General features: G+C 38.8%; 1 protein-coding gene and 1 pseudogene across 6 annotated transcripts in view; one reads left to right on the top strand and one right to left on the bottom strand.

Moving 5' to 3' along the window:
* TJP2 (tight junction protein 2) overlaps positions 1–15,111 on the top strand; it is a 102,077-nt gene that overhangs the window by 51,092 nt on the left and 35,874 nt on the right. The window contains exon 1 of one of the 6 annotated variants that reach the window (XM_039836024.1): positions 9,353–9,505. The exons of 4 other annotated variants lie outside the window; for them this stretch is intronic. In XM_039836024.1, the coding sequence (XP_039691958.1) occupies positions 9,434–9,505 (72 nt within the window). In that variant the 5' untranslated portion in view covers positions 9,353–9,433. Of the gene's footprint in view, positions 1–9,352; positions 9,506–15,111 lie in introns of those variants that run through there. One more of the 6 variants, XM_039835917.1, reaches the window with a different exon arrangement.
* LOC120596018 (uncharacterized) lies at positions 13,291–13,409 on the bottom strand (annotated as a pseudogene).

The raw sequence follows: 15,111 nt of genomic DNA on the forward strand, positions 1-15,111 counted from the left end.
TGTGCACCTCCCTTGGGACCAGTGCAAGTACTTTGCAGATAAAGACTGCACCTTGGTGAACAGATAGACACCTGCACATCAGTCGTGAATCACTAAATTTTGCATAAGTTTAGGGTAAAGGTTATCAGACAAGAGCCAGCTGTCTGTTTGGTTAGTTCTTTTTTTCTCCTGCCTACTAGCTAAGGATTGTTTTTACTTTTTAAAATGGTTATATTTTCAAATGTTTGTGTACAGCATAAGGAATACAGTTAGCATTAATGTAATGGCTAGGAGGAGAACCAGAGGAGAGAAAGAGTAATTAGGGAGGATCGTTTTATAAACTATATAATGTCTAACCAATGTACTGTATACTTGAAAGTAATAAAATAAAATTTTTAAAAATGTTTGTGTAAGTATATAATGCTTGCAAAGCCTAGAATATATATTATGTGGCCCTTTAAGAAAATGTTTGCTGACCCCTGGTTCAGAACTCCCACAGTTTCTCACCTGTTCTTCTGCCAACAGGGAGTAGATATGTCAGGATGCTGACTTATGAAAGACTGTCTTCATGAGGATGCTCCTATCTGAGGTCCCTCTTGACTGAGGAAAAGCTAAAGAAAAGAGATGGGCTCTGAACACAGAAAGGGATGGGTTGGTTGCTTCTGATTTCAGTCAAGGAAGGTGACTGATAACAGGGGCCAGTTGAGATGTTATGAGTGCAGCCTTCCTGGCTAAGCAGCAACATCGCTACAAGAACATGTGGAGAAAGTAGACTTCCAAGCGCATTTTGTAGAAAAGCCGTAAAACTGAAATGCCATCCCTCGACTGTAAAACACCTCTGTCTAGGTTTTGGATGTTCTTATTTCTCTGGATTCCACCTTTGGGAGGGATGCTCTCGTGTTTGTACCTTGTTGACTATTTCAACTCCAAATCATTCTTTTCTGTTACAGAAAACTTCAGTTATAATAAACCACTGTCGTGGGTTCAAAGTTCTGAAGAAATGTTACTCAGAAGAGGAATTAATGAAGTTCCTCTTGCTGAGAGCATTTGGAGAGGCTTTGGTACTAGATGTTATCAGTGACTGGTACCCTAGCTGAATATGCATTACCTGCCATTGTTCTCTATACTATTCCAAGCCTTTCTGCATCCTAAAACCAAGCATCCTTGAAGTAGGAACTGTGTTCTATGTCAGTAGGCTTTTGTTTTCAACACTTGGTATGCAGTGGATACTTAAATGTTAAAGACTGAATGTATTCTATTTTTAAAATCTCTTATTAAACTTGTGCCACATTGCCCTTTTTTAGAGTGGGGCTCATTTAATATAGGAAAGTGCCTCTCATTTGTGTGGACTTCACTGTTTATAAAAACTTCCACATAAAATTCTTGCTCCATTCTGTGAGATGTGTATTATCACCCGAGATACTCAGAGAACTTAGGGGTATATAGCTAGAACAGTTGAGAAAGCATTGTGTGTGGTGTTACTGTCTGCCACCACCGCCACTTAACCCCAAGGGGAAGCAAAAACCTGAGTCATCTTGACAAATGCAGTAGAAGTCCTTACTTCATTTTTTCCCCAAAAGATGGGTTTTGGTGATTGCTAATGACTCTTCTTCAGATGAACACACTCGATAGTGTCAGTTGTTCCCTTGGCCCTTTGACTTAATCTGGTGTGTGCATCCATTTCTCAGAATGCCTAGTAAACATTTCTGTTGCATGCTGTGTTCTAGGTCACCCTGAAATAACGTGCTACAACGGTGTTTTCGGAACCTGGCTTAGAAATCGGAGTTCACTTTAGTTGTTCCTCACAGTAAAAAGGGATCTTGGTGCTTCAACCCTTGGATGGGCCCCGAGTCCTTAGCTGCCCTGGCAAAGCCATTACTGCATGTGCAATTTGGTGCCAGGGCTTCCCTACCTCTTGCCTTCTGTATCCTGCTGGGGCTGCTGACCTTTCTTCCCTGCTTCTTAGTAAAATGAGGAATTTGGATTCAAATAATAAAAATACAAATTCACCTGTCCCACTGACCTACCTCAGACTTTTTACTTGTTTTATTCATGGAAGAGACCAGGATCCTTCCTGAGACCCAGGCTTCCCCATCTGCTTCCCTCTCAGTGCCCAGATGTGGTGGCCACTCATCTGTCCTTCGTCAGTGGGACGCCTACCCATCCACAGGGCCACTGAGAAGGAAAGCCTTCCCTGATTTCCCTGAAGAGGCCAGTTCCGTCTATTCTAGACCTTTCTGTGCTTTCCTTTCATCGTTTTGTTCCTACAGTTGCTGGCTGGCTCCTTGATTTACTGACCCTCATTAGCCTATGAACTCTATGAAGGCGGGACCATGTTTATTATCCTCATTGTTTAATCTCTAATACTCAGTACAGAGGAGTATACTTAATAAATATTTATTGAATGTACCAGTGACTGGATCTCACCTTCTACATGAAACTCCTGTAGCTATTTTCCCTGGAAATTATGTTCTTCCATACCAGTTCGGTTCACAGATCAATAATTTGAAAGTGCTGTCTTTTACTTTACAGGTGGCTTAAATTCCTGTGAATATCCCACAGTGCCCAGAAACACTGTAGGGTGTTGATCTGTTGTAACATGCTTTTGTGTTTTTATTTCATATTAATGAACAATTAAAAGTGCAATTTTTCACTTTTAGTTTTCTCCTCTCCCACCCCCCGCTATTTGCAGATTTACCTTGCTTCTTATAAAAGCTGTAATGGCGGGGTTTTACTGTGATTTATTAAAGTCTGTTTCTAATTTCCTCCAAATTACATTTGAAAATTTAAATTTGAAGGGAAACAAGTCTTTATTTCTGCATTGTTGCGCCACCTAGTGGATTATATGTTTGTTATCTGGGCAGTGGCCTTTGCTGATTTCCTGATAATTACAAATTCCTCAAAAGAGAAGTACTGAGTACATTTTTATGCGTTAAGATTGCATACAATTTCTGTCCACAATTTATATTACAAGGCAGAAATAGATTTTTTGAGATGAGCTCAACATTGTTTAATTCAGAATTTTTTAAAAAGTTGCCCCATATCTGATATTTCCCATGTTATTGACAAAGGAAAACCATGCAAAGAGTTGGAAGAGGAGTGTGTTCTATACACTTTTATGAACTTAACTCAGTTTATATAATAATGGTATGCAAAATACTAGGTTAAAGAATACAGTTTTTTCTTAAGTTTAGAAACAATGCTGTTTCAAACATCTGAACTTTTTAAATTTTTCCATGAGAAAAAAAATTAGGAGAAGCCTATTTTAGTGTAACTTGCTTCAATTTCATCTACTCTGGTATTAAGACAAAGTCATGTGTAAGGCGTGTTGATTTGCATTTTAATTGTTTTTAATGGAATAAAAGTGGGGTCCCAGATGTCATTGGAGGGGGAGGTGGGTGCAGGAAATCTCCCTTTCCCCATTCCTGTCTCTGGTCTTTGCTGCCTCTTCCTCTTAGTGAAGTGTGTCCTAGTACCACTGAGGATTCTTTGTTTTTCTCCCTCAATTTCCATGGGATGCAGTGGACACTCACTGTGCCAAAGATACCACGCAAGAACTCATTCACTTATCAGGTTTACATTTTAAATATGTAACAATTACTTAGGTAGTTGAAGGTATGGATTGTAAACTCTTTAATCTTATCCACAGATTAATGGTTTAACAAAATTATTGTTTCTCTTAATGAGAGCTGGTTAAATTAGTGTTTTCAAAGTGTCATTTGCTAAGCTTTATCAATGCGCTTACACAAGAAGTTCACAGCGCCAGCCACCACCCTCCCCACCCCCCACCCCGCCTGGCGCCATGATCTTTTTTATTTTTCCAGGAAAATTTTTAAAGGATTACCAAAAAAAGGCTTAAAATATGGAAACAAGCACTGTTTCTGTAAATAAGTAGGTTTTTTTTTTCTCCTCAAAATGGCATTTGAAAAACCTGGCATTTGACTCATCTTGATACAGACCTGTAAATTGCTAGAACAGCTTTTAAAAGTAATGGGTCAGTACATATATTTATACACTTTAATCCAGAAATACTAGAAAATATGGGGGCTGGGGCGCTACGTGTACAGCAATGCTTGCAATAGTATTAGTAATAGTAGTAAAAAATGGGAAACAGTTTAAAAGGCTGCTAGGGATATGGTTGATAGACACATACTAAATGTGGCTGTTTATAGGTTTAATTTAAGTTAAATTAAGTTCCATAATTGTGGTAGCCACATTTTAAGTGCTCAGTAGCCACATGTGGCTAGCGCTACCCTGTTGGACAACACAGCTATATAACATGGTCATCATGGCTCAGGATTCTTTGGAGAGCACCACTACACCAAGGCTTCTTCAACTTTAATGCGCATGTTAATCACATGGAGGCCCTTGGTAAAAAAACGCACATTCTTACCAGCAGCTCTAAAGTAGGACTTGAAATTTTGCATTTTCTAACAAGCTCCCAAGTATTGGCAATACAGCATCTAAAGGTTTAGGCCCTTTAAGGTCCTGCATTTATTCTTCGATTCTGATAGGAAAGGCATGCCTTTGAGGCTTAGGACACTGTATGTAGGCCTACTGGCTTTTTGGGAGTGAACCAGGCACATTGACTTTTGGCGGAAGCATTGTGTCTTGTGTTAGTCACTCTTTTCTGGGTAAGCTATCCTCGGAAAGTGCCTTGGATATGGGAGGGACAGTTTGTTTACCTTGTGTATTTCATACAGGGCCAACCCTGCTGTCAGAATTTAGCTGAACATTCTAATTGTTGGTTTTCTAACCTGCCTTTTGACAGTTTGTAATTTTCTTTATCTTGGTGCCTGCCATGGGGTGGTGGTTTGTATGTATGTATGTTTGTTTTTTTTAAAGTGGAGCTGTGTTTTAATGTTACACAGGCTTAGTCAGGTTTAAAATCATAGAGTAGACAGGGCTGTGTCTCTGTTGCCAAATTAGCACCTTCCTTTTTGGTTTATTAATGGCTTCTATGTAATTACAAATAAAAATGGTCTGTTTAAATTATAATTATACCTTATAGCTTAGTGTACCAGAACTATGAACATAAAGGTCTTAAATGTAATTATCTGCTGATGTTTCTTTGCTTCATAGCTTATTAAAATTGGACTCATGAAGATCTGAATTCAGATTATGACCAGCCACCTACCTACTAGCTATGGGGCCATGTGCAAGTTCCTAAACCAACCTCTGTCTCTCTATCGATCTATCTTCATAAATTAAGACTTTTTTTTTCTAGAGCAATTTAAGGGTCTCAGCAAAATCGAGGGAAGGTACAGAGATTTCCCCTATACCCCTTGCCCCATCAGAATAGTACATTTGTTACAGTTGATGAATCTATATTGACATGTCATTTTCACCCAAAGTCCATAGTTCACATTACAGGTCACTCTTGATGTTGTATGCTATATGGATTTGAACAAATATATAGTGACACCTATCCTGTCATTATGATAGCATACAGAGTATTTGCACTGCCCTAAAAATCTTCTGTGCTCTGCCTGTTTATCTCTCCTTCTCTCTAACCTCTGGCAATCACTCATCTTTTTCTTGTCACCCTAGTTTTGCCTTTTCCAGAATGTCTCATAATTGGAATCATACAACATGTAGCCTTTTCAGATAGTCTTCTTTCACTTAGTCATATGCATTTCAGTTTCCTCCATATCTTTCCATGGCTTGCTAGCACATTTCTTTTTAGCACTTAATAATATTCCTTTGGCTGTACCACTTTGTTTTTTTTTATTCATCCACCTACTGAAGGACGTTTTGTTTGCTTCAGAGTTTTGACAATTATGAACAAAGCTGCTATAAACGGGTGTGCAGGTTTTTATGTGGACCTTTTGATGAATACCAAGGAGCACAATTGCTAGACACCATGGTGAAAGTAGGTTTAGTTTTGTAAGAACCCACCAAGTTGTTTATTCTGAAGTGGCTATACCATTTTGCATTCCCGCCAGTGATGTATGAGAGTTGCTTTTGCTCCACATCCTTGCCATCCTTGCTAGCATTTGATATTGTCATTGTTCCAGGTTTTGGCCAATTGTAGCTAACTGGCTGGACTGTGGGCCGTCAATGAAACATTGTATAAAGCCCTTGGTGTGGTGCTCTAAGTGTTAATGGTTCCTTTCTTTCCAGTTCTCATAACCGTCTTGCCTCTTGTTCCCAGGGTGGGTGTGTTTTAAGATTTCCAAGCTGTAGATTAAGTTATTTTGACATGTCTGTCCACGCTGAGAATGCAGAACGCTGTGTGTGTTATTAAACAGTTTACCGCCCAGCCACACTGAGTACTTGCAGTGCCTTGAACACACCTTTCAGGTTATGCCTTCTGGCTTTGACTGTGCTGTTCCCTCTTCCTAGAATTTCCACCCACCCAACAAGTCAGTCATCCTTCAGCACTGAGCTCATGTGGAACTCTGTGTGGGAGAGGGGCCTTCCCGTGTGGTGGGTGCACATCTTCCCCTACCCCAGACCTCTCATCCCCAGTGAAAAACTCCCACCTGTGCCATTAGTTTCACAGTTTATGGGCTTGCCATGACTGCATCGCTCACCTAATCCAGCCTCTCATAGTCCTTTTTCTTTCATGAAAATAATAACCTGTTTACTCACCTCAGGGCCTTTGCATCTGCTATTCCCTCTCTTTGGAAATCTGTCCAGATTTTCTTACAATTAGTTCTTTCGAATGTCACATCCCATGGCACTTACTGGTACTTGAGATTATGTTTACTTGCTTATTGTCTGTTTCCTCCATTAAAATCCTCTCTGTTAGGAATTTGGGCTTATATCCCCTCAGCATCTAGAACAGAACCTGACACATCCTAGGTGTTCCAGGAATGGTTTGTTGAATGACAGCCTTGTGTATTTGTCTGCAGTTATAGTTGCACTGAGTTGTGAATATTGTCTGCGTGTCCCACTTTCCCACTGGACTGTGACTGCCTTAGGGTAATGATTTAGTGTACTTTGTCTTTCAATCCATAGGGCCCAGTGAGTTGCTGCTCAGCAAATGTTTCTTGAATATATGTACATGGACGTTAGAAATCTTTGAGAAGTAGCCCCTAAATTCTTGAGATCTTCTCATGGAGGCAGCGGTTCACCATAAAATGTCCTTATGATGCCAGTGGTAGGACAATTGCTTGTCGGAACAGGCTGCACTGGTTCTGATGGCCATTCTCTCTGGCCCCTCCCCCTTTCCTTTATCAGGGTCTCTGCCCTATTGCTGTTCTTCAGGCTCTGAACCACCCGCCTCCCCCACATACACACCCTCAATTGTGGTCATTGTTCAGAGCTCATCTCAATGCCCTTTGCTCATGGGAAACACCCTGTACTCCCCACCCACTCTGCCTAGATCAGATGCTGGCTCTTGCCAGGCTTGGGGAGGGCAGTGCTGTACATGTGTCGACCTTCATCTGATCCTCAGAGCTTGGCACATTGCATTTGTTGCATGGATGAATAAAGAATTAGTGATAGCGAATTTGTACACCCATGTTAATGGCAGCGTTATTCTCTATAGCCAAGAGGTGAAAGTAATCCAAGTGTCCATGACAAATGAATAGATAAACAAAATGTGGTCTGTACATACAGTAGAATATTATTCAGCCTTAGAAAGGAAGGAAATTCTGATACATGTTGTAAGGATGAACCTTAAGGACATTATGCTAAGTGAAATAAGCCAGACACAAAAAGACAAATACTTTATGATTCCACTTACATGAGGTATCCAGAGTAGACAAATTCATAGAACTGGACAGTAGAATGATGATCACCTGGGGCTGAGAGGGGAGGGAAGTGGGGAGTTGTTTAATGGGCATAGAGTTTCAGTTTTGCAAGATGAAAGAGTCCTGAGATTGTTTGCACAACAACGTGAATGGACCTAACGCTCCTGAGCCGCACGCTTAGCAATGGACAAATTATTTTATGTTATGTATGTAACCAAGCACAATTTAAAAAAATTAGTATGGGGAGAAACTGTGAGTTCTGGAAATCTGGAATTCTTTGATCGTAGGATGCCTGTGACTTCTGCGCAATATGCATAAATTTAAGGGAAGTATTTCTTTCCTCACCAGGGAAACTCAAGTGATCTCCTAAGGACTGTCAGTGTAGGATCGAGCTGCCTTGAGCAACCCCCCACCCCTTCCCTCTGCCTGGATACTCTGTACCTGGGGCTCAGTGAGCAGGGAGCACCAGCTCAGCTTCCACGGGTCCTTCAGCAGGGCTCCTTTGTACTGCCTGGTGCCCTCTGCAGTGTGACATTTGAAACAAACTTCATTTATTTCCCTTCTTGTTTTGCTGTCCCAACACTTACGAAGAACTTATTCTTGTAGAGTTCAAAGGAAGAACATGAACATTTTTAGTGCATGTTCAGCACATGCACTTTGTAGAGCTTGCCTCGTTTCATGCTGACATTGTTCCTCTGAGGTGTAGATGGTATTATTCCCATTTTATAAAGAAAGAGACAGATGTCGAAAACCAACAGCTAAGTGGTAGAACAGAGATTGCACCCCAGATCTTCTGCCATTAAAACTTACATTCTTGACTCATGTTGTGGTCCAAATTTACTACACATCTTAACCTCGAACAAATCAGATAGTGTACTCCTCACTTGCTAACTGCTCGGTCAGGTCCATCGGTGTAACATGCACTTCTGCAGCCAGAATGATCGTCGGCTGCCTGACCCCACACCCAATTTTCAAACACCATTTGTCCCTTAAAATCTTACTTAGATGTTCAGAGACTTAAAATGTGTTTTCTATCACTCCCTAAGTGGTACAAAGAAAGAAGCAGATAGTAGGGCTCTTTGTTTTTCTTTTATCTGCTAAATTTACAGAAAGATTGGAAGGAGGAGAAAACTGATGAGTGAGCACTCTGTCCCCAAGTTGGCTCCAAGTTGCACCAACTCCCAAAATCTTATCTTCCTCTCATGTACAGACTTAGTTATCTCCAAGGATGTGAAACATCTTATCTTCATGCCTTTTTAATTTCTATGTTACGTTGGCAGTTTGATTCACCTGAAACACTACCAGTTCATTTCCAGCCAGCTTACACTTTTTGTGTGTGTCTGTGGGAGAATCTTTATAAATAAATTCTTCTGCAAACATTCCTTTCTAGAGTGTTGCTCAAAAATGTCCTACTTACTTCATTTCTACTTAGATACTGAATCATTTTATCTGTGTGGAAGGAATGTTTACTCTGATTCTCTGGTTACCTCACACTGGAGAGAGGGAGGAAGAGAAAACTGAAAGTGATGCACATCCAGACCGCTTGCTTTTTTTTTTTTCCCCCTCACAAGTGGTGCTTTTCAAAGTGTTTGGCATCCCTGCTGTATGGATGTGTCACTTTGCTAGATGACAACAGGATTCGCTGGGAATGTGGGCCACTATTGTATCCGCCTTACGTAACCACGTGGAGTGATGGCAATGGGTGAGCAGCCTGGGGTGTAGGCAGCGCCCTGGCTGATTACTTCCCTCAGGCCATGAAGACTGCTCAGGTCCTACAGAGGATGTGGGTCCAGGCTGTTAAAAAGTTGGGGAGATTGAAAGACCATGTGAGTCCCTCTCTTCAGGCTCGCTGAGCCTTTTTCTTTCCCAACCTTTCAGGAAGAGAATGGGGAGCAAAATTTGTGCCACTTCTTTCTCCTTGTGTTTATTTGTGCTTCTGGCAGCTTTCAGTAACAAATTGCAAGATGCAGATTGTCATCAGTGGTGGGTTTTTTAAATACTTGTCTTAGTTTTAGCAGACTTAACGTGGAACGGATTTATAAATCAAAGGCTGCTGTCTTTCATGTATTGGGCATCTGAAAGCGGAGTTGTTTCCAGAGATAACTTAATATAGTGCCTTATATAAGATGTTTGCTTGTCAATTTCTTGTTTGGAGTAAAACTTTTTGCTTTCTTGTACTGCAGAAATCTCTATTCTTAGTCATAGCTAGGCTTTTAAGTAATAGGAAAAAAAGATTTTCTTTTTTTCCTCAAATCTTTTTTTCCTCTTATAGTTTGAACAAATGTGGTACTGTAACGTGTGTGAGTGTTTTCTTTTATGGCTTGGGATTTTTATCAAACGTGTCCCTTAGGGGCTGATTTTGATTAACCTTTAGCTTTGGCCTCTATTACTGGGAAGCAGCAATTTGTGGACAAAAAGCCTAAAAATTGCTGATTGTGGGGGAATTAGGGCACTGAAGACTTTTAGTATCTGCCTTTAGGGTAGTTTTTAACATGTTTCCATATTCTTTGTATAAATATAGGGTTTTACCTATTTGGCCAAGATTTTTCAAAGGAAAGAAACTTTATAACAAGGGAATGTTTTTAAAAGATCAAAGTAACTATTTGTCTTTGTCCGTTTCTCTTCATTTTTCACAGAAATACCTCATTGTCAACACAAAGCTTTTTTATTAATGGTGAAAAATTATTTTGCTTAATTTTCCATGCCCTCTAGGAATGACTCGTTTTAATATCAAGGGGGTTGTTAGTAACACTACTTACATGAAAAGTGAAAGTAATGAGAAAAAACTGTTGAAAAACACACTGAAGATCCTTCTGGTGCCTGGAATGTGGATTCTGAGGGTGAAAAAGGAGACAGAGTCTTCTGCACCCTGCTGCTCTCCCAGAGCTAACTTGATTCTTTCCCTTTCTTTCCTTTCTGTGCTTTCCACGCACCTCTCTCAAATTAACTGCTGCCATCCCCTGCCTTGCCCTCCCTCCGGTCGAAGTTATCACACTTTTTTCTCTTCTTTCAGTTGGTAACATGTATACTGCATTAAAAAATATTTGGTATAAGGTCCTTGGCCAGGAATCTGGTACTCACTTGATGTTGACTCATGCTCACTCACCCATATTTTTTAACTCAGGGAGCGTTTGGTACAAATAAAAGAATTGTATATCTAAATCATGAAGCATAATTATAAAACAAATTCCCATGAGTTCATCACATATATCTGTGGGCCTTCCCCAAGACAGACAAAGACTTTTGTACCCTTCCCTATATCAGGCTGCTTCAGTCCTGGGTCACTTCATTCTGAATTTTGTGTTTTTCATTCCCTTGCTTTTTCTTTATATTTTTATCACACACACATAACATACACACGTCCCTAAACAAAAGATTAGTTTTGTTGGCTTTTTTGTTCGTTGCGGTAAAAACTGCATAACCTAAAATTTATGATATTAATCTATACAGTGCAGTTAAGTATATTCATATTATTGGGAAACATTGGTTTTTTTGAACTATATAGAAATAATATTATGCCCTACAAATTCTTCTAGGATGTTTTTCACTCAACATTATGTTTGAGATGCATATGTGCTATGGTATGTGTGGCTCTAGTTTCTTTTTGTTGCAGTCCAACATTGCATTTTAATAATATATCACGATTTATTTGTTCATTTTGCTCTTGATTGATAGTTGTCTTTTTTCTAGATTTTGAGGTGTTGAGGACATTGCTGCTATGAATACTCTGTATGTGCACATATTCACACATTTCTCCTGGGCCTCTGCCTAGGAGAGGAATCACTACATCACGGAATATGGAATATCTTTAACTCTGATGTGTGTGTGCTTTTCCTGTGGCTCTGCATGTAAAGCTCTCCTAATGCCAAGTAGTTGCCCGCTGGTATTCACGCAGAGTGTCTGAATATTGGTAGAGATTCTCTAAGCCGTGCACAACCCAGCACAGTTTGGAATGGGCCCAAGCCCAGCAGTTCAGTTTTAAAAGGTGTGAGCTCAGCTCTCAGCTAAGCTGCTGCCCACTGGCAGCCTGTCCCCAGGGATGTATGCGGAGCTGATGTTCTGAAAGATGTGTGTGATTATGTGGGTGGCTCTGTGTTTCTGAAAAGATAATACTGTATATAGCCGAGGCCAAGAAGACACTCAGTGTTTTGTTTTGGGGGCACATCATGGTTGGTAAACGCCACATGGGCTCTGGCTGTTTTATTCACCAGTGTATTCCAAGTGCCATGAACCATATATTTGGCATGTAGAGGGTGCTCAATAAATATTTTTGAATGAATGAATGAGCGAGAGAGTGAATAAATGAATGGTCTCAGTGAATGAAGAATTTCCTCTGAGACCTTTGCAAAGGTCACAGCTTTGTAAATTAGATACGCAGTTTATGGTATATGTTTAATCCTCAAGGAAGGTATTAAAATTTATCTTTTCTATTTCCTCACCTTTAAAGTTAAGATTTTAAATTTATCACTTAGTTTAATAGAACATGTATTCGTTTAATATTATGTTTAAGTAGGTAATGGTTTAGTCACAACCCATTAACCCTGGGTAAGAAGCAGCCCTTTACAATCTGATCAGAGTCATGTCAAGTTGGTGAGGTTTTTAGGCACCAACAAGGTCTGCTGGATGGAAAATTTGATTCAGTCCTGCTGTAGTAGTGGTAGGGGATTAATCCTCTCTCTATGACAAATCTAATTTAAATTACCTCTACAGGCAGCTCAGGAATACTTAGACAATATAATCTCATTATGGAAGAACATTGAATTTCAAAGGCTAGGTTTATTCTACTTGGGTAACACTTCAAAATAAAATTTTGTAGCAATTCATGTTTTTGGCTAAATAATAAAAATATTTAAGAATGAAACTTTGAAAAAATATTTAGGAATGAAACTTTGCTGATTTTGTTTTTAAAATAAAAATGTATTACAAAAGTAATGTACTGATATAAAAATATTCTCTGCCATACCACAGCTCTTCAGGAACTTTAATATTTTTTGGTATTTTTTCTTCCCTTCTTTTACCTACAGATATATATATATATATATATCTGTAGGTAAAAGAAGGTATTAAAATTTATCTTTTATATATATATATACACACACACACACACACACACATACTTTTTTTATCTTGATTTTTTTCCCCAATTTAAGTCTAGATCTCTATATGCAACCAATCTCCTATTGTTGAACATCTCATGATTATCTAATTTAAAAAATTAGAATCAGCTGTAAACAAATTATACATATATCTTTGCACTTGTGCAAATATTTCTGTAGAATAAGTTTTTAGAAGTGGAATTGATTGATCAAGGGGAATGCAGATTTTACATTTTGATACATATTGGTAGTTTGCCTTCTGCGAACTTTGTACTAATTTATACACCCACCACTTCCACCAATAGTGGACAGACCAGAAAATATAAAATTAAATTTCTCTCTTTAATTGAAAACTCAGTCATCATGATAAAGAAGCTTTTAAAAATAATTGACGGGAAATTAAGTATTATTATTTATTTATTTTATTTTTTTTTTTTAGAGGAGGCAACCCTTGGTTGACCTCACAAATTGCAAGGACCTTGTTAGATTACAATCCCTTATTTTTTAATTTTTTATGCCTACAGCACGTGGTCTTCCTCGGTGGTCTCCCATCCAAGTACTAACCAGGCCCGACCCTGCTTAGCTTCCGAGATCAGACAGAATCAGGCTTGTTCAGGGTAGCATGATCGTAGAGTAAATAATTATTTTCAATGCTCATGTATTTCATTACGTTGGTTCATTTAACCTAAATATCACTCCCTTTTTGGACACTTGTGGTCCCCTCAACTCCCTAGCACTGCTTAATCCTAGGGGTGATTGCCATGGTGATGGCTAGTTTTTCCTGATGATTTTTAAATAAGTATTTTGGGGACAGTGCTATGTGATTTTTTTTTTTTCCCCAAATGTGTGGTAAATAACTATTTAAAGAAGAGCTGGCAAATTAGTTGGCAACTGTATATATTTTACCACTCTTACATAGTAGTTCACTTTGTTGACATTTGCTGGCTTTAAGGTATAATAGAGTTGCTGAAAAGATGTACTTGGGAAGCACTCACGCTAGTGAAGTCATTTCCAGGTGGTGGTGAATTGATTTTACTAAGGCTGGATGGAAACCCGAAGGTGACTGGGAGTTAGGAGATGTTCTGTGGGAATGGAAAGGGATGATCAGTTCTGATCAACTGAGTTTCTGCTTACTATTTCTCTTTAAGAAAACTTTTTTTTTTTAAATATTGGCACACGTTGCTATTTTAGGCATTTCTAGACAACAAAATTCTAGAGAGGAATGGCTATAAAGAATACCTAGAATACTGGATCTGAGTTTCTGAGGCACCTGAGTTTCTAACCTCACAACCTTAAGTGGTTGTGGAAGAAGCCAGAGGGCCACTGAATGTAAGAGAAGTTTCCTTAATCAGAGTCTTCATCATATTAATAGAGTGCTCAATAGATAGTGTATTTATCTTTTGTTTTATTGAAAAGAAAACCTTTTGAGTGCCAACTCTATGTGCCAAACACAGTTCTCATATATTTAGGACAAAAGCGAGCAAGATATAAAAATGTTACCTGAAATTCACTTTCATTTTTTTTTAAATTGAATAACAGTAGTCACGGTGAACAAAACTAATTAGGGAGATTACATAATTTAGATTATGATCTTTTTGAACAAATACATATTTATTGTGCTGATGTACTTAATTTGGCCTAAATATCACCCCTTTTTGGATGGTGATGCCCCCCACCACCACAGCACCCGATCCCAGGTGTGCTGGTAACAGATTCTAGTTCTCGCATTTTCCAGGTACCATTTTATGTTTCCTTTTTAACCCTGAGCTGATTTGAATTTTATTTCTTTAATGTTTAATTTTTAAAGAGAATTTTGATCTCTTGGAGCCAGATGGCATTAGCTATGGAAATGTCCCAAAATGAGTGCATAAAGAGATAGGGCGAACTAAAGGATTATAAATTCCTCTCAATTTGAATAATTGGTTATAGCTACTGAAGAGCAGCAGGCTGGTTCACCATTCTACTGTACAAACAAAATTGCCTTTACATCACCCACTTCTGCCAAAGGGAAAAAACAATCTGTTCCAATATGTCAGTTGATAGAATTGCCTTTTGTGCTAAGCTTCTTTACTCCCAAACCTAAGAGAGTTTTTTTTGTTTGTTTTTTATCTTATTTTTCCTTGGCTATGTTAGAAGTTATGTACTCTATTCCTATAGTGGTTACCCCAGAAATTTTAACATGTAGATTCAAGTCAGTGACTTTCAAAATTAATCAAGTTTAACTCTGCTTCTAAATAAACATTTAGAATAATTTAATCACGTTAAAGTATTTTGGATTTACATGCTGTGTTGCCCAGTGCTTTAGTTCTATCTTATTTAAAGCTCACAAAGTACAC

The sequence above is a fragment of the Pteropus medius genome, unplaced genomic scaffold, assembly GCF_902729225.1.
Source record: "Pteropus medius unplaced genomic scaffold, Ma_sr-lr_union100, whole genome shotgun sequence".
In the NCBI taxonomy this organism is placed as follows: Eukaryota; Metazoa; Chordata; class Mammalia; order Chiroptera; family Pteropodidae; genus Pteropus; species Pteropus medius.